The 21,428-nt window shown below is 36.1% G+C and overlaps 1 protein-coding gene across 1 annotated transcript in view; it reads right to left on the reverse strand.

Moving 5' to 3' along the window:
• Positions 1–16,794, reverse strand: part of LOC128855683 (synapsin-like) — a 42,806-nt gene extending 26,012 nt beyond the window's left edge. The window contains exons 1-3 of the mRNA XM_054090799.1: positions 16,711–16,794; positions 2,811–2,887; positions 2,105–2,457 (exon numbers count right to left, since the gene is read on the reverse strand). Of these exons, the coding sequence (XP_053946774.1) occupies positions 2,105–2,333 (229 nt within the window). The 5' untranslated portion in view covers positions 2,334–2,457; positions 2,811–2,887; positions 16,711–16,794. The remainder of the gene's footprint in view (positions 1–2,104; positions 2,458–2,810; positions 2,888–16,710) is intronic.
• Between the last annotated feature and the right edge of the window lie 4,634 nt (positions 16,795–21,428).

Genomic DNA, 21,428 nt, shown 5'->3' on the forward strand with positions numbered 1-21,428 from the left:
CGAGTTAACCTGACCTAAACTTTCAGATTTTAAAGAGGTCTAAAGATGCCAGTGTATTATACCTCAGTGTTATGTAGCCGGTCGTCAGTGACCAAAATACTGAGAAAATGGAAGTAAGCGCTGGATGCGCGCTAATATGCCAGCTCATCTTTCAACTTTAGTATGCATTTTTTTACCAAAAATGCCATTTTGCATTTTGCGCGACTTCGGTTTGCTTGGACTCTTTTTCAAATTTAGCCACATATGGAATGCATTACGTAGATATTGAGGGTATTTGACAATAGCCATCCTAGCAAAGATTTCCAAAAACGAGATAAATAAGTCGCTTGCCTTGATTGCCGGCTATTCCAAGCATAGGAGACATCCAAGATGTAATAGCTAGCGTAGAACATGCTCAGGCAAGTAATCGATACTCCAAACGCTTAGTATTGCTATCCTCACTGGATATTAGAAATGCTTTCAACAGTTTAAGTTGGGACGACGTAATTGAAGCCTTAAAGGTAAAATTCAAAATGCCGAATAATCTATTGAAGATTATTCGTAGCTAGCTAAGCAATCGCGTGCTTTAAACGAAACCCGAGAAGGAAGCAAGTAACAGCAGGTGCGGCACAAGTATCAATACTCGGACCTGAACTTTGGAATATAAGTTACGATGAAACCCTTGTATAGAGATGTCTGATGATGTGGCTTTAGTGGGATACGCAGATGGCATTGCAGCTGTAATAATCGCTCGAAACACTGACGAAGCCAAAAGGAAGGGAAATCAGGTGATGACCCAAGTTCAGATATGGCTAGAGGACCATGGATTAAAGCTGGCTACAAAGCTAATCCTTCTAACCAACAGACGTATCCCATTAGAAGTAGATATACAAGTATCCGATGCCACTTTATAGACAAAAAGAGTGGTAAAATACCTTGGAGTGCAATTAGTCACAAGGCTAACTCACTGGGTGCACATAAATCATGCTGCCACAAGAACTGGCAAAGTAAGTGGCATGTTAAGTAAGCTCATGGCAAACCTTGCAGGTGCAACGCAGAACAAGCGAAAACTTTTAATGGACACGACGGACTCGATTCCCTTATACGGATGCGAAATATGGGCAGATTCGCTAAGGGTGCAATGCCGGCGAAAATCTTTGCAATCTGTGTAACGCACCTGAGCTCTCAGAGTGGCTTCGTCATACAGAACAGTATCTGAAGCAGCGGTGTTAGTCATCAGCGGAACCATCCCTATAGATATTCTAGCACAAGAGCGCAAACGGAGATGGCAGGCAAAAATCTCAGGAATCCCAGTATCATGCTTCTCCGATATTTGAATTCAAACGCTTACACTTTGGCAGGCAAGATGGAACTCTGAACGGTACAGTAGATGGGCAGCGAGACTAATACCCAATCTAAAAAAGTAAGTAGAAAGAAAGCGCGATGAGGTTAACTATTACCTCATACAGTTTTTGTCCGGACATGGGTCCTTTCGCAAGTATTTGTGGCGAATGGCAAAAGTGAGCCTACCAAACTGCATATATGGAGATACTGAGTATGATGATGCGGAGCACACCTTCTTTAAATGCGAGAAGTGGAACATAGAGAAAACAGCTCTGCAACGAGCTGTTGGTGTATTTACACCTGAAGAAATAATCGAGGAAATGATGATAGATGAAGAAAAATGGAATGCCGTCACAAATTTCGAGGAGGATATTATCCGAAAAAAGAAGCGTGAAATGGAAACCTATGCTGAATAGCATTGAGCATAGGTTTCTCACAGCAGGTGCAGGGTGAGTAAGTAAGTGTCCTTCTTAGGACGCCGTCTTGGCCCTCTACCTCGAGGGAATGTGGATGCAGTCCCGGGTTGGAGGGAACAATTCAAGAGAAGAGGAGGCATATTCTTAGTGCAATCACCGCACAAGTAGTTGCGACCGTTACTATATGGTGCGCAGGCATTTTTAACCCAACCTCATCGCCTAAAAAGAACAAAAAAAATTATTAGTAGTAATCATTTTCACTAAAATAAATCGATTTTGTCAACATCTTTTTTGCAACACTCCGGGAACTTTTGCAACAGACCTTTAGAACGGAAACAAGCGAAAAATTATGAAATTTACTATACCCAATATGGAAGCGCCTTGATCGCGCGCTGCGCCCGTCAAACTCTGCACGCGTTGTAGCAAACTTTCACGCGACTTCGCTGGGCTGGTGGGCGCGCTAACGCCACGCGGTGGTGCTGGTGCTGCTGTTTTGCCACCACCGAAACTCAACGACAATTCCGGGCCACCAGCGGCACCGGGTGCACCAGCTGCACCAGCTGCTGGCACACCCGGCGCTGGTGGTGGTGGCATATTCGGTGGGCCGCTACTGCTGATTGGCGGCTTCGTTGGCTGATCCTGAATGGGTCGCGCAGCAGGCGGCAGTTGACTGGGATCGACATCGTCATGCTCGGAAGACAAGTCTCCCGAGCTAAATCTGTATGGTGTGTAAAATATTTCCGTTTGCGTGTGTGTTTACGGGTTATTGTTGGTGCATATGTTTTTGTTGTTGTTATTTTTTTTTTTTTTTTGTTTTTATTGTTTTCAAAAATGTAGCAGTGAGTAGAGTTGCAAGTATTTACATAGCGTAGGTTGCATTTCAAGTTTTTTTGTATGTTCAGTTAATTGGTTTAGTGTTTATTGAATAGTTGATTGGAGCAAATAAAAATAGATACAAATACAAAAATGGAAGAAGAAAATGGAGAGAACATATGAAATTTTAAATTAGTGCCATTCGCTGTTATTGCAGACGCACTGAGCGCATCTGCTTTGGATTTTTAAGGCTTTTACCTTCTCTTCAGGAAATTAACATTAGAAGTAAAGCTTGATTTGAACGATGAGAAATTCAGGGTGCTAGTTTTAGGCTCCTGCATAGAGGCCAGCAAATCGGACGAATTGGGGACGCGTGAAATAAAAAGAGACAAAATTTCGAAGTTGATTGTTAATTTTCCGATTTTACGTAATTAGTTATATTTAGTTGTTGTTTTTTTTTTTTTTTTGTTTGCTATTTTTTGCTTATCATATCTTGTGAGATATCATGAAAACGGGCAAAACTTAAATGCATCTGCAGTGGCAAAAAGTGTATGCAAGGCATTTGAAAAACGACGACAAAAGCAAAAATAAATTTAAGCTATTCCTGTTTTGCATTTCTCACACGCAAATAATACAAATTAAATAGTGTTTAGCTTTGCAACAAACAACAAAATACAAACTTTGCACAGACAAATTAACTAATTGAAAATAATTATTCAGGTGCAATAAATTCGTTTGCTGTGTGCAGAATCAAAATTTGCTAAGCGTTTTTTATATGTAAAGTGTTGCCTAGGGAGGTACCTACAATAAACTGTCAGAAGACAACAAAAACAAAAATTGTCTGGCGTACTAAGGCTGGTGAATTGTCATTGTTTGTGGTAGCGGTAATTAGGTAATTAGTTAATTAATTCATATTTTAATATACAGACATATAAACATTAGGGTGCATCACTCGTAATAGGAAAAAAAATTGGAGCTACTATTCCATCGAAATAAGTAAATTTATTATATTTTAAGACTTTCGAGGAAAAATGGAGAAAAATGTTAAGATAATTAAAATCTAATTATTTTGATTCGGTTCATTCATTTTTAACCATTTGTACACACGTCTTTTAAGCTTTAACTCTTCTGTCATCTGAAATAATTTTTTGGAAAAAATATTTTTTAAAACTAATTTTATTTTTTTTTTGCTTCTTTTAACAAAATTAAAATTTTAGTTTAATATTGAAAATTTTGAAACTTTTTGGGGTAAGTCTAAAATACCTCACAGAAATAAGTAAAGGGTTGTTCAATAGGTGCGCTTCAACTTTTTTCCGATAGGGAGGGCGAACGACGCAATATTTTTTATTTTTCGTTTGTCATTTGTAAACTTCATTAGTATACATTTCATCATGGAACGCTACACACTTGAGCAACGATTGCAAATCGTGCAAATTTTTTATGAAAATAATCGTTCTGTTGCTGCTACTTTAAGAGCATTACGGCCATTTTGCGGTCCATTTAACAAGCCGTCCCGTTTTGGGGTTATGTGAAGTCATTGGTCTACAGTAACAAGCCGGCGACGATTTGTGAGCTCAGAGCCAATATTGAACGCGAAATTGCTGGAATTTCGGCCGATTTATGCAAAAGAGTGGTCGAAAATTGGGTTCAACGATTGGACTTCGTAAAACGTGCACGCGGTGGTCATGCAAAATAAATCGAATTTCATACTTAAATGTATATGTTCAAACTCGATAATAAAAAAAAAATTAGTTAAAAAAGTCAAACCGTTCGTGTTTTATTAAAAAAAAAAGTTGAAGCGCTCTTACTGAAGAACCCTATATTATCATTCTTTCAAAATATTTTTTTTTTTAGTGTTTTTAACAAAATGAAAATTTATAATATAGTTTAGCACTCAAAATTTTAAGCTTTTTGGGGTAAGTCTAAAATAGCTCACAGAAATAAGTATATGTGCAAAGCTTTTTATACCGATATCTTTGTTTATAGTAACGGTACATTTTTGTTTGGTATGCCAAAGTCCGCATTTGTAGTCCAGCTTAAATATTTGGTTGCAAAATTCTTCTTTAGTCATTATTCTTAGTACCGTTATTACAAATTTGTGTTGCAAGATTTGGTTTTCATATGAAATAAGTCTATCTACAATCAGAGATCAGTATTGATTTGGCAGACAGAGAGAGCAAGTTATCAAAAATGTTTGAGTTATTTGCATTGGTATCATAAAGAAAAATGTAAGTAAAATATATTACTTTTTTTGAACAAAGAATAATTGAATTATTGATGGGTTAATCTGTATAATGCCACGTGGAAGACATTTCTCTCATGAAGAGCGTGCTCTGATTAAAGGGCTAAGCGAAAATGGCAAGAGTATTAAGAAATTGCTGCTATAGTAAATCGGCATAGGAATATAATCAGCAACTTTCTTAAAAATTCAGAAACATATGGTCAACTCAACCGAAGCGGCAGATCAATTAACATCGACAGCACATGCAAACGAGAAATTCGTCGTCTGGCTGCTCAAAAAGAAATGTCTTGCAAAGAAATCAAACACCATTTAAGTCTTAAAGTCATCGATAGACGAGTACATCAAATTTTGGTGGAGAACGGAACACTTAAATATTGTTGGCGGGAGCCGGTACCTAGACTATTAGCACGCCACTTTAAGGCTCGTTTAGCAATTGCCGGAAAATATAAATTTTGTACTAACGAATTCCGAAACGTTGTATTTTCGGACGAAAAGAAGTTCAACTTAGATGGTCCAGATGTTTGCCAGAAATATTGGCGGGATCTTAGGCAACCACGGCAAACGCGCCATAAGCGGAACCACCGTGGCTGGTCTTTGATGATTTGGGCCGCTTTCGGACATGGTGGAAAGTTTCCAATTTGTTTCATTTCGACAAGAACCAACGCCGAATTCTATGTTGAAATGTTCTCATTGAGTTTGCGGGAAACATATACGGAGATGACTAGGCTTTCCAGCAAGACAACGCTCCAATCCATACGGCTCGTTTAACTAAAGCCTTCCTATCGTCAAGGAAAATTTCAGTTCTGGATTGGCTAGCACTAAATTCCGATTTAAACCCAATTGAGGACCTCGGGAGAATATTTTCGGCACGTATTTATACAAATGGTCGGCAGTTTGAGACAATAAAAGACCTGAAAGGTGCTTTAGTGGAAAAGTGGAATAAGATAGATGATTCCACTCTTCAAAACTTGATAGACTCTAAGCCTAAGCGTATAAATGATGTTCTTTCTCAAAATGAAAAACATATAAATTATTAGAAAATCGAAAGTTTTAGAAACGTTGAAAAAAGTGTAAAGAAAGGCCAGGTTATTTTAATTTCTTTTTTAATTTAATAAGTTTAGTCAAGTTGAATTTTCGTTGCATAATTTTTGGTTCCTATTTTTCCTAAATATATATTAAAATTATTGGTTGAACCTTTCTGCTGCTTCTTTATGGTTTTTTTTTTTTGAAAATACCCTTGCTCATATAATTACTTCTGTGAGGTAAATGTTATTATTTTTCCGAAATTTTTAAAAACAAACTTTTTGTTGGAAGTCTTAAATAAATGATAATATTTTGCCGATCTAATTTCTTTTATGCAAATAAAATTTTTTTTAATATGCAAATTTTGAACTTTTTGACGAAAGTTTGAAATAAATTTTAATATTTTTCCGAAATATAAAGAAAATTTTTTGAAAGCTTAAATTTCTAATTTAAATCTTCAAAATCCTTCTTAAATCCTTTTGACGGAAGTCTGAGATAAATGTTAATTTTTTTTTTTTCGAAATATACAAAAAAAAAATTCCCAAGCTAATTTTTTTAATTTAAAACTTAATATAAATTTCAAACAATTCGACGGAAGTCTAAAATAAATGTTAATATTTTTCCGAAATATAAAAAGAATTTTACAAAATTAAAATTTTTAATTTTTACAAAGTTAAAATTTTTAATTTAAAACTTAAATTTCAAACTTTTTGACGGAAGTCTGAAATAAATGTTATTTTTTCTTTCGAAACATACAAAAAATTTGTACAAGGTTAACATTTTTAATTTAAGACATTTTTACGAAATATAATATAAAAAAAAATTTACAAAATGAAAATATTTAATTTAAAACTTAAATTTCATACTTTTCGACGGAAGTTTGAAATAGACGTTTATATTTTTCCGAAATATTAAAAAAAAAATTTTTTTTACAAAGTTAAAATTTACAGTTTAAAACTCAAAATTTCGTACTTTTTGACCGATATTTTATTTTTGTTTTTTTATCTAATTTTAAATATAAACTTTAAATTTATTTTTTACTTTAATATTTAAAATTTTTGAACACTTTGCGGAAGTCTGAAATAAATGTTAATATTTTTCCGAAATAAAAAAAAAACATTACAAAATTAAATTTTTTAATTTAAAACTTAAATTTCATACTTTTTGACGGAAGTCTGAAATAAATGTTAATATTTTTCCGACATATAAAAAAAAATAATTTTTACAAAATAAAAATTTAAATTTCTAAATTTTTGACGGAAGTCTGAAATAAATGTTAATATTTTTCCGAAATATTAAAAAAAAAAAATTTTACAAATTTAAAATGTATAGTTTATTTCGTACTTTTTGACCGATATTTTATTTTTATATTTTAAGATATTTTATTTTTGTTTTTTTTTTATCTGACTTTCATCTCATTTAAATTTAATTTTTACTTTAATATTTAAACTTTTGAACTCTTGGCGAAATCCTAAAATAAATGGTATTATTTTTCCGAAATATTAAAAAAAAATTTTAAATATTAAAATACAATATTTAGTTTAATATTCAAGATTTTAAGCTTTTTAATGAAAGCCCAAAATAAATGTTCATATTTTTTAATACAATATATATTTTTTGTTATTTAATTTTAAATACTAAATTTTAATTTAATTTTTGGTTTACTATTAAAAATTTTCAATTTTTTGACGGAAGTCTAAATTAAGTGTTAAATATTTTTGTGAAATATTAAAAACAAAAATTTTAAGTTAAAATTCTTAATTTAAAAATAAATGTTAATATGTTTCCGAATATTTGTTTTTTTGGGTTTTCTTTTTGTTTTTTTTTGTTTGTTTTTGAATGAAATTAAAATTTTTAGCTTAATATTCAAAATTTCAAACTTTTTGGCAGAAGTCTTAAAATATAATATATTTAAGAATTCCAGTGGAACAACTTTACTTTTTTTGATGAGGCACCCTAATGAACCTATACCCATGTGTATAATTGCGTAAGCTGACTTTTTAATTGGCTGCCACTACTAGACCAAGACTAGACTAAGACTAAAGAAATGCTAACAAATCAAACGCTCTAATTCACACCTACTTTATGCTGCTGGTCATACGTGGCGTATGATCAATGTGGTCCACCTTAAACCTGGAATTTGTTTCGAAATTTTTATTCCTTAAAACTCTGGTTGTGTTCATCAAAAATATGCTCATGAGCAGATTTGTGATCGCAACCCTAGAATCCTCGCAGATCAGGAAAATAACCGGTAGAGGAACACTTCAAGGTGGAGAGATATCTCCTCTCCTCTAGGTGCTGGCAATAAACTTCTTGCTAAAGTGTCTAGAGGAAAGACACAATACATCGTAGCCTATACCGATGATGTTGCGATTGTAATATAGTAAGAGGGAAATTTCCAAATTCACTTTGCTAAATCATGCGAGATTTACTAAAAATGGTTTAAAAGTGAGCAAAAAAAAAATGGACTGAGCGTTAACCCTAACAAAAATGAACTCACCTTATTTACTAGGTAACACACAATTCCAGAAATAACTCCTCCGATGGACTAATACTAGACAGAACACTCAGATCGGAGTCAAATATCGAAGATAGAGTAAAAAGCGCTGCAAAAGCACTCTACTCTTGCAAAAGTTAATCGGATTAAGTAAGGGTCTTTCCCTTCTATCCTACATTGGCTTAATACAGCGATAGTACGACCGATCTTCCCATTTGGATCAAAAAGACTGTGGAACATGTAAAAAGGGTATCCAGTCCTTGCATCTGCAGGTCCTTAGGACTTCATCTACAGAGGCCTTAAATATTATGCTAAAAGTATTACCTATAGAGAAATTCGGCAAGCCAATTGCTGTCAAGTCAGCTCTCAAACTTAGATTACCTGATGTACTCGTCAATTTTAGAAAATTTTTTTTGTATTCCAGGTAAGACCAAGGACATTAACTTAAATAATCATCACACCGTTTGTTGGTGTAAACCAATCATTTCGCCACAATATTACTGTAGTGTTTTTCAAGCGGAAGTCGCGGCCATAAAAGAGGGACTTACAGCGATAAAAATTAGAGTACTATGCACGGACGAAGTCTTCAGACTCAAATGAAGTACTCAGACAGTAAAGCAGCTACAAAAGTGTGAGAATACAAAACGCACTTGTCAAAAACCATCATAGAATATTTTAAACCTCTAAATGACGTACCTCAATACTGCAAAGTGAAACTTATCTGGGCGCCAGGCTATGGGAACATAGCAGGAAACTGCAAAGCAAATGGCAATTCTAGGGTAGATACAACTCTTGATATCCAATTGAATAAAACGTTGATACCTATTTCCATGGTCACTTGCAAATTGCTGATAGATAGGAAAACTTTTAGAACAGTAAATTAAATATAGCAAAACCTAATAAGATGCGAATTGAGCAAATTGACATAGCCGAAACTGAATATTGGTCGTTCAAAATGCCTGCTAAAACTCAACAAAGAAGATACAAAAACGTTGATAGGTGGGATATGCTAAAAAGCTATGCTAGAAGGCTGGGAGTTTCATTCTACAATTTTTGTAGAAGCTGTCTTAAAGCAGAAGAAGCGGAAACAATCAGACACCTCCTATGTGAATGTGAAGGGTTAGTCAGAAGGAGACTTTGCACTCTTGGTAGTGCATTCTTAACAGATGTAGTGGATATAGTGCATCTTAAATTAACGAAGTTCAACTCTTTTATAAAAGCCGCAGGATAGTTTAAAAGGAATCTCACAATCTGCGAAAAGTTCCAGTGGTATCACAATGGATCTACGAAAGGTTGAAAATTGAGGTATAGTTTTTTGTTTAGTGAAATATCGTCGGCCCTTTGTAACATTTTTTGTAATTTTTTATTAACTTTTTGGGATAAAATACATTTTTGGAATAAAGTTTCCCAAAGGAAATATTATTTGCTGGTAATTTTTCCTTTTAAACTTCAACTATCATATTTTCTTGTGCCTAAAAAGCGTACAACAGAGCTTCGGCGGTGCGCATAATCAGCATTTCCGCAGTGCAGTGAAATTAATAAGCAAATAAAGCGAAATTAGTAATACATTAAACCTATCACAAAAGCTTCTGTACATCTGCTCTTGGTTCTATAGATAAAAGGACAACAACTCAAGCTGCACAAAAAAAAAATATAAAAAAAAAACATTTATACTTCATTTCCTATGGACCTACAAGCGACAAGTCCTCCTAAAATTAATCAAATACTTTGCCTGTCAGCTATCAGTCAGCTTACACAATTTTCCGTTGAATTATACGAAAAAGGCATTTTAATGAGCCACACGCCTTCTTGTCATTTGTTAACCGCATTACCAATACAAATATCTTAAGCTTAAAGGACTATGCTACCCGGGGGCGTATGATGAACTTTTACTTATAATATTTTCACTTCAAATGAAATTTGCGCGCTGAAAGATGGTAAAAATCGTAAAAACTATGTACTAACGGCGCTTCTTCACAGCAAGCAACCGACTGTTTAGCTACTTAAAATTTCATATGCTTCAAAGGGTTCATTAGTAAATTTCTTTATAAAAGTTCATTATTGTAGATATGTAATAATTACTTGTACTAATTTATAAATACTTTTCTTGTAATAAGCGAGTTGAGAATGATGGAAATAGAGAGCGAAAGAGAGAGAGAGACAGATGAGAGAAGTTGAAGTGAAAGTGAAAGTGAAAGTGAAGGTGGTAGATTTTATGGGTTTTATGGATTGGAAATTTGCGTATTTGTTTTTTTTTTTCAAATTTTTACCTCTTCTGTGACGTTGGAATCGAAATTTGCTTGCATCACTGCTAATTTGAATACAAAAAAAAGTAGTCTAAAATAAATACGCATGCCAATAAAGTGCAGAAAAGTAATTTCAAATAATATCAAATAAAATTGTGAATCCAATTAAAAATATTTACACATTATTTGTTACGTGTAAAGTGCATATTTGTATGTATAATTCTTAGTGAGCACTTGCACAAGCAGATGAGACTAAATTAATGAGCAGAAAATTTATAAGATGAGAGCAAATCAATAAATTTGTAAGCGTTACATATTTGAATGAAATCAAAAGCATCAAATTAGAAGTTAAATAAATTGAAGAACATAAAATAATGAGAAAGTAATAACAAGTAATTGCATGTTTGACTTTGGTACGCTCAAATGCCAAGCATTGCCAAGTATCAGCTTTTTCTTCTAAATAAATAACAACATTCTCTGCACGGCAGCTCGGCGGCAAAACTTATACTTTCACATAATGAAGCCAATCGCTTGTGCTGACGTTCAGCAGCAGCATCATCAATACTCTTATACAACAATCATTATTTTATATGGCGTCGCAAGGAATTATGTGCGGAAATAGGTTCGTGTATCAGTTTTACAGCACTTGCCATTGCGCAGAGGTCATTGGTGACGTTCAGGTTTCTTAATAGCTCAAGTGATTACACAAGCGCTTCAATTCTAGGCGCTGCGACAATTCATACACACACACACCTTTCTTACCTAGGCGGCCTGACACTTTTGTGGCTCTTGGCTGGCTGGCTGGCTAGCTGACTATCTAACTATAGACAGACCACGAAGTTGTTCAGGTGGTAATGTGAGTGACGTGACTGACATGTGTAGCAACTATAATTTTTGGCACTGCAACAAATAATTGTGTAGTATAGATAAACCTTTCTATTGCGCTAAATGAAAAATCAATTTTCCTTACTTAGGTGATTCAATGGAAAAACAAATCGGCAACAGTCTAAGTGAGCTGGTTTAGACACCGATTGCCACTTCTTCTGCTTCCACGATTAGGTGATTAGGAAAGTAATTTAGTTCCAAAAGCAAACTTGAAATATATTTTCGCATTGGTTTATGACGGTGTGCCTCCCAATCAACGGCTATTGGTACAGCCTGTCACGCGAAAGCTTAGTCACCTACGCGAAAACGCGCACATTCGTAAGGTTTTATTTACACAAAACTATATTTGAGGAAAAATATCAACCTGCACACTACAAATAGGAGGAGGAGAAGCTCTGTTAAACACCCAAAGGTGGATGTAAGTGCCAATTATTATTATTATTATTTTTTGTTTTTTTTTTTCTTGTCGGGACAACTAGGAAGTGCAGCACTCACACATTAATTAAGTCCATTATACTACAGTTGGATTCCCTTTTAATTTTCTTTAAATCCACCCGATATCTGAAGAAATCTGAGCAGATCTTGTGGTGCCAAGGAGCCAAGGTGGTCGCTTCTTAACACATCGGTGCTAAAGACCGCAAACCTGATTCGAGCAAAGGCGGGGCAGACGCACAGGAAGTGGTCCGCCGTCTCATCCTCATCTTCACAAGCTGGGCAGAGTACACTGTCTGAGATGGTCACCCTGTGCTTCGCCCACAGAAAGTGGCCGCTCATCAGTCCAAACAGCTGTCCGCACTCCTTTCTGCTTAATGACACGAGGGTTTGCGACAGTCGATCGGACATGACAGGTAGCATCAATTTAGTAAATCTGCAGTCTCTCTCAGCCTGCCAAGCTCGCTTGTGGGTTGTAGTAACCCATCTGCTAACCGTTTTTTTGATGGCCGCAGAAGGAAGTGGCAAAACGGGCTCTGGGCCAAGGAAGTTATTACTATGATATATTATTGGCGCGTACACCCTTTTTGGGTATTTGGCCGAGCTCCTCTTCCTATTTGTGGTGTGCGTCTTGATGTTGTTCCACAAATGAAGGGACCTACAGTTTCAAGCCGACTCCGAACGGCAGATAATTTTATGAGGAGCTTTTTCATGGCAGAAATACACTCAGAGGTTTGCCATTGCCTGCCGAGGGGCAACCGCTATTAGAAAAATGTTTTTCTTAATTTTGGTGTTTCACCGAGATTTGAACCGACGTTCTCTCTGTGAATTGCGAATAGTAGTCACGTACCAACCCATTAGGCTACGGCAGCCGCCGTGAGGTGACTGCTGCTATAAAAAACAAACCTTTTCTATCACACTCATACTGGGTTTCGAGCTCGGGCCTCACCGAACGGTAGTCTTCTTTTTCTTCATCTTCTTGATTGGCGCGATAACCGCTTACGCGATTTTGGCTGAGTTTATCATAGAGCGCCAATCGTTTCTTTCTTGTGCTAACCGGCGCGAGTTGGAAACACCTGGTGAAGCCAAGTCCTTCTTGATCTGATCTCTCCAACGCAGAGGCGGCCTTTTTCTTCCTATGCTACCACCTGGTACCGCATCATATACTTTCAGAGCCGAAGTGTTTGTAACCATTCGGACGGCATGACTGAGTCCAACGAAGCCGCTGGATCTTTATTCGTTGGACTATGTCTACGTCCTCATAAAGCTCATACAGCTCATTGTGCAATCGCCTGCGATACTCACCGTCACCAATGTGCAAAGTTCCGAAAATTTTGCGCAGAATCCTTCTCTCAAGCACTCCAAGTGACGTCTCATCAGATATTGTCATCGTCCAAGTTTCTGCGTCATAGGTAAGGACGGGCATAATGAGAGCCTTGTAGAGAATTAGTTTGGTTCGTCGAGAGAGGATTTTACTACTCAGTTTGGCTACTTAATCCAAAGTAGGACTCGATGGCAAGAGAGATTCTCCGTTGGATTTCCAGGCTGACATTTTTATCGGTCTTAATGCTGGTTCCTAGGAAAACGAAGTTTTTGGGGAATGCTTCACTGTACAAAATACCCGGAAACAAAAGGAACACCATCTTGCTGGGCTGGGTACCAGATCGGAACGACAACGAACAGGCAATCTGCCTACCGAAATCATTCGCTACATTAAAATTCCATGGACCAAAATCATACTGCGAGCTTACCAAAGCTCACATAAAGCAAATTGTCCACGATAAGAAGGCGGAATGCATATTAACCGGATGGAAAGCCCAGAATAGAGCGAGCAAAACCATTTAGTCTTCCTTTAAGAAGGGTGTCAAACGGGCTCTTAATTCTCGCAAGAGAGATCTTACGAGCTCTTCCTGGATATTCTGCAGAGCATTGTATTCTTCGTTATCATTACAGGAAGCCAGGATTAATAAAATCATGCGTCTACTGTTTTCATAAGCTGGACGATGGAACACCAGAGCACAATCGTCGCGAATGAGCAGCTCTCACAAGACGAAGATTCTCTCGGCAAGATAGTGCGACACCGGATTCTTTAATAGTAATGATCAAAAAACCTGATGATGTGTTCAAATTCATTACAATTCTTGAATTATAGGCTCGCGGTTAAGCACAATAGACTACATCAGAGCTCGCCGCGCACTTTTTCAAAATGAAACTAAGGCTAATGGCTCGCTTGCTTAGAAATTGTAACTTTTTCGCAGAATGGTGATATCTTTATACAAGCAGGCAACTTGAGCTTGCAAAATATTCAAGTTACTAAATAATTTCGATGTATCCAGAATTGTACTATTGATTACTCCATGAAATGATCCGGAGTAGTTCAAGGCTCAGGTAGAGCGAATCTGATGAAATCCTCTAAGAAAGCAGAAAAGCATAAGTGGAGAGATAGAGACACCCCCCACCATGGTCATGTCGCAGCATATAATTATATGAAAACTTTCCTGGTATCCTTATTTCCAGACTAGTACGAATCCTTAAGGAACTGCATACTTCATGAAAAGATGTTACATTTTTCTTTACCATTTTTTAAGCGTTCTTTAATGGAATTTTAGGGTTTTTTTTTATATCTACGTCCGGGTATTAAGGCCTGTAGTAGCGCGTAAGAAATAGCCAGTAAATCTTATTACTTACGCAATAAAGCTGCACAGGTTGTGGTTTGTTGGAGGCTACATATCACGCAAAGGTATCGCTTAACAGAGTCACTTCTCGAAATTAAAAAAAGGAATTAAAAACTGCAGCAAAAGTACATGAACGACAAGCATTCGAAATCGTAGTGAAGAGCAATACTGACGACCTCGCTAATGGATGCCCTTGTCCGCCACGCAGAGCTTCGATGATCACAAAGTGACTATGACAGAATATTCAATTGTTTATTTCATTTGAAAATTTGCAGTGGAATCATTCAGATTTTTGAAGTGAAACTTCTTAGGCGTCAATGGACGAGCGAGAATGGAGAGTAAAATTTCAAGGCCATGCAACGTTTTGGGCATTTTCGTTCCGCAAGAGAGAAAAAAGATGTAACGTAGAGAAAAAAGAGAGAGAGCTACACCTTATATATATCTTAGATACACTTTAGGTTATTTTTCCTGAGTTTTTTCTTGTGGTTGTTAATTTCTTGTAGTGCGCGTTGCTGCCACGGGTTGTGTCCGACGTTTAGATATATATTCTTTCTCTCTCTCCCTCTCTTTCTCTCTCATTCTCTCTCGGGTCTCTCCTTCTTTCTTTGCCTGCCTTGAAAGTTTCACTTGTGTCATGTATACTACGTTACATACACTTTTTTAATGATCACAGTTGAAAGGAGTAGCCTACAACCTTCGTCATAATAATTTGTTAGGGTCTTAGGCTAAAAATTTAGTGTAGCAGATTTTTCGTTTTGAATAAATTTATGCTTTTGTTCGGTTATTTGGTAATCAAAAATAAAAATTAAATGTCACAAGTTTCATTAATTTGCATTTATGTATATATCGGGTGTTTTTTTCAACTGTATGAGAACTATCGATATTAATAACTATGATTTAACAACTGAGAATTACAAACTGTGTGGGCATTTCGGTTCAGTAAGATTTGGCAAGCCATCATTATTCGTTTAACGCCAGAACAACGCTTCCAAATTGTAGAAATTTGCTTAAAAATAAATAAATCTGCCCACGAAGCTCGTAGAGCACTGGCGACATAATCGGTCTTTACTTCTTTCGGAATTATAAAGAAGCTACTGTTAGAGTAAATGGCGAGCACCATCGAGCCATGTTGACTGAAATTCTGTTTCCAAAATTTAATCAACTAAACGTCGACGACATTTGGTTCCAAAAAGAGGTCGAAACTTGAAACTTGCCATACAGCGCGCACAAAAATGGGACTGATCGAATGGACCATAGTTTATATTCACAAAATTAACGCCATGAAATTATCCACCAGATTATAATGGAACAAAAATTAATTCCAACAATATTTCTGTTTTGTATCATCATTTTAAGTTCTCAAGGTCTTACAAAACACCCGATATATACAATACAAATATTTAATTGGCGTTCACACCCTTTGTTGGGGGTTTGGGCGAACTTTTCTTCCTATCTGTGGTGTGCGTTTTGATGTTCTTCCACAAATGGAGTGGCCTACAGTTTTATGCCGTCTCCGAATGGCAGGTGTTTTTAATGAGGAGCTTTTTAAGGGCGAAATATATTCAGAAGTTTGTCAAAGCCTGCCGAGATTTGTATATCAATTTTAAATTATAGTAATATTTCTGCAGGATCGGCTAGGTTGAATATCCAAAAAACCACTTGAATTCATCATTTTCCATAAAGTAGGAAAATCTTATCTTTTTCACCAACTCAAAAATGATGCTGCGCTAATAATGATGAGATACAACTTAGACAGTGGACTTATATGGCATAGAAAACTCATAAATTGATTAATTTCTTGCTTCACTTTGCACAAAAATATAATCTAACACTTCTTACTAGCAATCAATTGGCAGTCAGACACTGAAGAATACAAAAAAAAATTTTAAATATTAAAATTACAATTTAGCAAAAATTTTGTTGAATAAATCACAAATGAAAAATTGTAAGTCAAAATCACGCACATCAATCAAAGAACACAAAAAGAACAGAAATATTTGTGATAAATTTAAAGAAAATTCATCGCTTAGGGCTGATTTCGTGCAAGTGCAAATGATTTGTGAGCAATGAGTGCAAGTGCTTTGAAAAATGCGTGTATGTAAGTACTGCAGTGCAGAATGTGTGTGCGTGTGTGAGTGCCTGATTGTACAAGCCTTACCGGTGGCGGGGCGCAGTATCGCCCACACCCAGCAGTGGCTATAGCGCTAATATTGACAGAGGAATGCGAGTTAACCGAACAGTGCCGTGCTGTTCAGTTCGAGACGCTTTGCCCACGTGCGCTCAACTGTCTCACTGCCTGGCTGTCTGCGCGCTGGTCTCTAGTTGTATGGACGAAGAAAATTCGCGGCGTTGTCTGCGTTGAGTGCCTTAATAGGTGGGTGGGTGCGCGTGGACTGCTGTTGATGGAAGTTGAACGCACAAAAGTGTTTATTAAATAGGATTTCCACTTGGTTGCACGACTTGCGCGTTTTGTTGTCGTCGCTGGTTGCTGTTGAGGCGTTGAAAATATTCACTCGAACGCTGCAAGAAATTTAATAAGAAATGCATAGATTAATTTAATTACGAGTTGTACTATAAACAGTGTAAAGTGTGATAAACCCTTTTTGTAAATTAGTTTCTTATTTTCTTACGATGAACTGTTGGGGGAAGAATTTAAAGTTTTTAAAGTTTTGTGATTGCGAAAATCTGAAACAATTTTGCTTGTAAGTTAAAGAGGCATTAAAGTGCTTATTAACAGCGATGCGTTGAAGGGAAAAATATTGTAATTTGAATTATGATACGGAAATTGAAATATGGCAAGAAAATGAGAATAACACTAAGTACTCTTGCTCGGTGTTGTCTGTTCTTTTTGGATAGCTAAGAAGATATACTAGCTTTTAAAATAATTTGCAGAATAGTTCACATGCACACAATTTTTGTAATGATGTGAAGTAGGAAATACTTAGTGAAAAATGGTAAATTTGAAACTTTTTAGATAATTGAAATTTTTATTCCAATGGTAAAAGTAATTGCAATTAGTTTCCACTAGCAAAAAAAAATTGGTTTATCTTTACAATTAAAAATCTAATTGACTTCTGCTAATGCAATTAGATATTCAATTAGCTCGAATTAGAATCAATTATTTTGATATTTTGAAAAACAAAAAAAAAACTGAAATATTCATAATATGAATTTCACACATATATATCATTATTCGTTCACTTTAATAATTCCTTGAAAAAAATTTATTTTTATCAAAATAATTAATTGCATTAGCAGAAGTAAATTAGATATCTAATTGCAAGGTAAACCAATTTTTTTTGCTAATGGCAACTAATTGCAATTACTTTTACCATTGGAATAACAATTTCAATTATCTAATGGGAATTAGCTGAACTCATTCTACTTGTTTGATCAATTAGAGAATATAAACCAATTGCATCAATTGCTAATTCTAATTGTCAGCAGAATGAGTCTTTCATTTTATAGATAGACATTGTCTTACTCCAAATCACGCAACTTAAATGGGATTGGTCCAGAACGACGGGTGTGTCTTATGCGAAGAAGAAAGACGTGCGTTAGAACACTTCCTTTGCCACTGCTTTGCTCTAAGCTGAACTCGATACAACTGCCTGGGGTTGAATACTTTTTCTCGCTGAAGGATATAACTGACAAAAACTATTTGACAAGTTATATATCTCGAACTATGTTTAACACGACTCCAACAACACTGGTAAGTCTACGCACCCTTGTGTGAGATCTATGCCTATGCAAGGTCAGCCAGATATACCTAGCCTATCCTGAGGATCAAAACTTCAAAACAAAATTTTAAAAGATGATTTATTTAAACAAAAGTTTATACTTTCTTTTCCAACCTTACAGCTTTCAATCAAATCTTAGCTTATAAAAGAACATCTCAAAAATTTCGAGTTTTAATATAAATAAGATAATAAAGGCGGATTCACTGAATTTTTGCAATTTTACACCCAGCCAGCCTAAATTTTCTTTATTTAAATAGTTTTTCATCCATGAACCATTCGATTTTGCCAACTCACTCAAACGCTTCGGTATATTTAAATAGAAATTCCAAATATAAGCAGGCGGAATTGAGTACCATTCTTCACTCACTGCTCTCACAACACTTTTATACCTTTTCAAGGATTTTCATGGTTTGCGTACAGTCGTTTTAAGTGGATCCACAAATTTCTTATCAGATTCAAATCCGGACTTTGTGCAGACTACTCCATGTTCGCATAACTGCGGGAATTCATCCTATTTTTACTTCTTTTTGTCGTATGTTTGAGGCCATTATGCTGTTGGAAAATGGTCTGAATCTCGGGTATACGGAATATCTCGGCAGTGGATAAATTGGCCTGCAAGACTTTGACTAGCTTTTCTTATGCATATTGCATTATGGTGTTAGCCAGCCCCATATCATCATAGCCAAAGGTCGCCGGCGATTGATTTGATTTTTTTTTCTCCGCGGCAGTAAATTTGACGGTTCGTTAGGAAAACGAGTTTCAGATAGCTACAGGTAGGTTGCTAGTCCGCCTACCCAACCTTGGTGATAGGCTACCTATCTGCAACTCCAGACAGGTGTGTGTTTTTTTTGGTCCACGGGTGGACCTACTACCCCTACTACTACTACTACTTCCCACCTACTACGCACATCTACGAGGCATTCGCCGATCCGCCACCTAAGGACGCGTCTGATGGGAGACAAGGAACTTCGCGCGGACAAGTAGCTGAGAACCTACGTTCCAATAGGAGCTAGAACAAAAAGTAATAATTTAATCTCATCAAACTGCACCCAGTATAGTACGTTTCACATGGTGAGCTTGAAGTGAGCCAGAGGTGCTGGTTCAGCACCAAAAGCGACGTGTTTGATTGGAAACGGTTGATTTTAGTCTCATCCGATGAAATAACTTGTAAAATGGCCACTAATATTATACTTTGTTATTGAAATTAGGAGTTTTTCATTTAGTCATTTCCAGGGCTATTTATTAAGTGCTTTTCATTTCTCATCTATAGTTCAGTCTTCACATTTGCGAAGAAAGACTTTTCTTGCTATCAGGGTTTTGAAAGATAGTACAGACTTCTTAGTTTTCTCTTCAGGAATGTATGATGCATACTTTAAAGCACAACAAAGCCTTCCAGCACACAGTTTGGCTCCGAAAAGGTAGTTTAGCTTTTGAAGTACTGATTTTGTGCAAAGCTAGAAGATTTTCAGTTAGCCTGCTTCGCTTTCTGGTGGTTCTTTATTATTAAAACCTTACGAATCATTTGATTTCTTGATTCACAAAACAGAAATGTGACTAACTTCAATTTCTTTCGCAATTTCACTTTTTTTATATCGTCGCCCCTTTGGATGATATTCTATTTCATGCAAATACAGCTTCAAAATAGAGCCAGAATAAATTTGATATCTCCCACCGTTGTTGTTTTATTTAAATTTATTTTGTTATCGATCTTTTCTGGTCACCCTATACTAATATACAACAACAATTCAGTGAATGGATCGAATTTTCATATTCCATATCGAATTATCAATTAATTTGACTTCGAACTGTTTTTGTTAAAATACTGAAGTGAGATAATTGAAGAAAACGGTGAAAACTGTAAATTGCCTCCAAATTTCAAATCGATTAAACAAAAAAAACTCTTTTCATGATGGAAATCGAGTGAGGGAACTTTTCTGTGCCATTTTTCCGCAAGTATGATCAAAATGTTTCACCCTACCCTTTGAACCATATTTGCAAGTGTGATACAGGGTTGCCCATATTCGACGGACCCATCTGGCAACCCTGTATCTTTTGACAGAGACGTCAGATCACTTAATGACATACCGCGTTGGAAGCGTGAGTCCAAGCAGATTTTTACCATGGAACAGTACGCGCCACGCGAGCGCTCCCGAATTGTTGAAACTTACATTCAACAAAAGAAGTCAATTGTAAAAAGAAGAAGAAGAAAAAGAAAAGAAAAAAATTGTGATGCCAATTATTCATCGAAAGCGAATGGTTTCAACAAGACGGCGCTCCACCACATACAGCTTGCACCACAATCGATTTTTTCAAGGCATTATTTCCTCGTCGTTTGATGTCGAAAAATAGCGATTTTGACTGGCCACCGCATTCGCCCGACTTAACGCCACCTGACTTCTTCTTGTGGGGGTATTTAAAATTAAAGGTTTATATTAATAAGCCAAAGACCATAGAAGAGCTCAAGAACTACATCCGCGAGGAAATAGCCGCTATTCCAGCCGAAATGGGCACAATACGCCGTACAGGCTCAAGGCGGCCATTTGAGAGATATCATATTCAAAAAGTGATGTCAACAAATCTACTTGAACCAAATAAAATTAATATTATCATCAACATCAAAAAATTGTGTTTTTCTTTGATTTAAAAAAAAAACACATGGGTCCGTCGAATATGGGCAACCCAGTACCTAAAATTCAATGCTTAAATGTTACTCATACGCCCTGGCGTACTAAAAAATTTGCTATATTTCGCTTGCAGGATACAATTTTTTCTTTAACAAATACTTTTTACTATCGCTACCATACTTATGTAACATTATTGGTTCACTCATTTTTAGTCTCATTATATTATAAGTGTGATATTGCCTCAGGCAAACAAATACAGGGGACAAGGCGCAAAGAGTGATCAAACATTTCAATCAAACACACATTTTTGTGTCTGGGCAGCACAAGCCAAATCCGCCTCTAGCAAGTTGTTCAAATATATTTTTTTCACATCAAGTATGTTTTTACATTAGAATACACATCACCGTCCCTTTTTGCGTTAGAATAACGTTACTTTGTTTGCATGTAATCTGGCCTTTATGACATAAGCGACAGAGTGCACGAACATAAATACATCCATTCACCAACATACG

The sequence above is a fragment of the Anastrepha ludens genome, chromosome 2 (assembly GCF_028408465.1).
Source record: "Anastrepha ludens isolate Willacy chromosome 2, idAnaLude1.1, whole genome shotgun sequence".
Taxonomy (NCBI): Eukaryota; Metazoa; Arthropoda; class Insecta; order Diptera; family Tephritidae; genus Anastrepha; species Anastrepha ludens.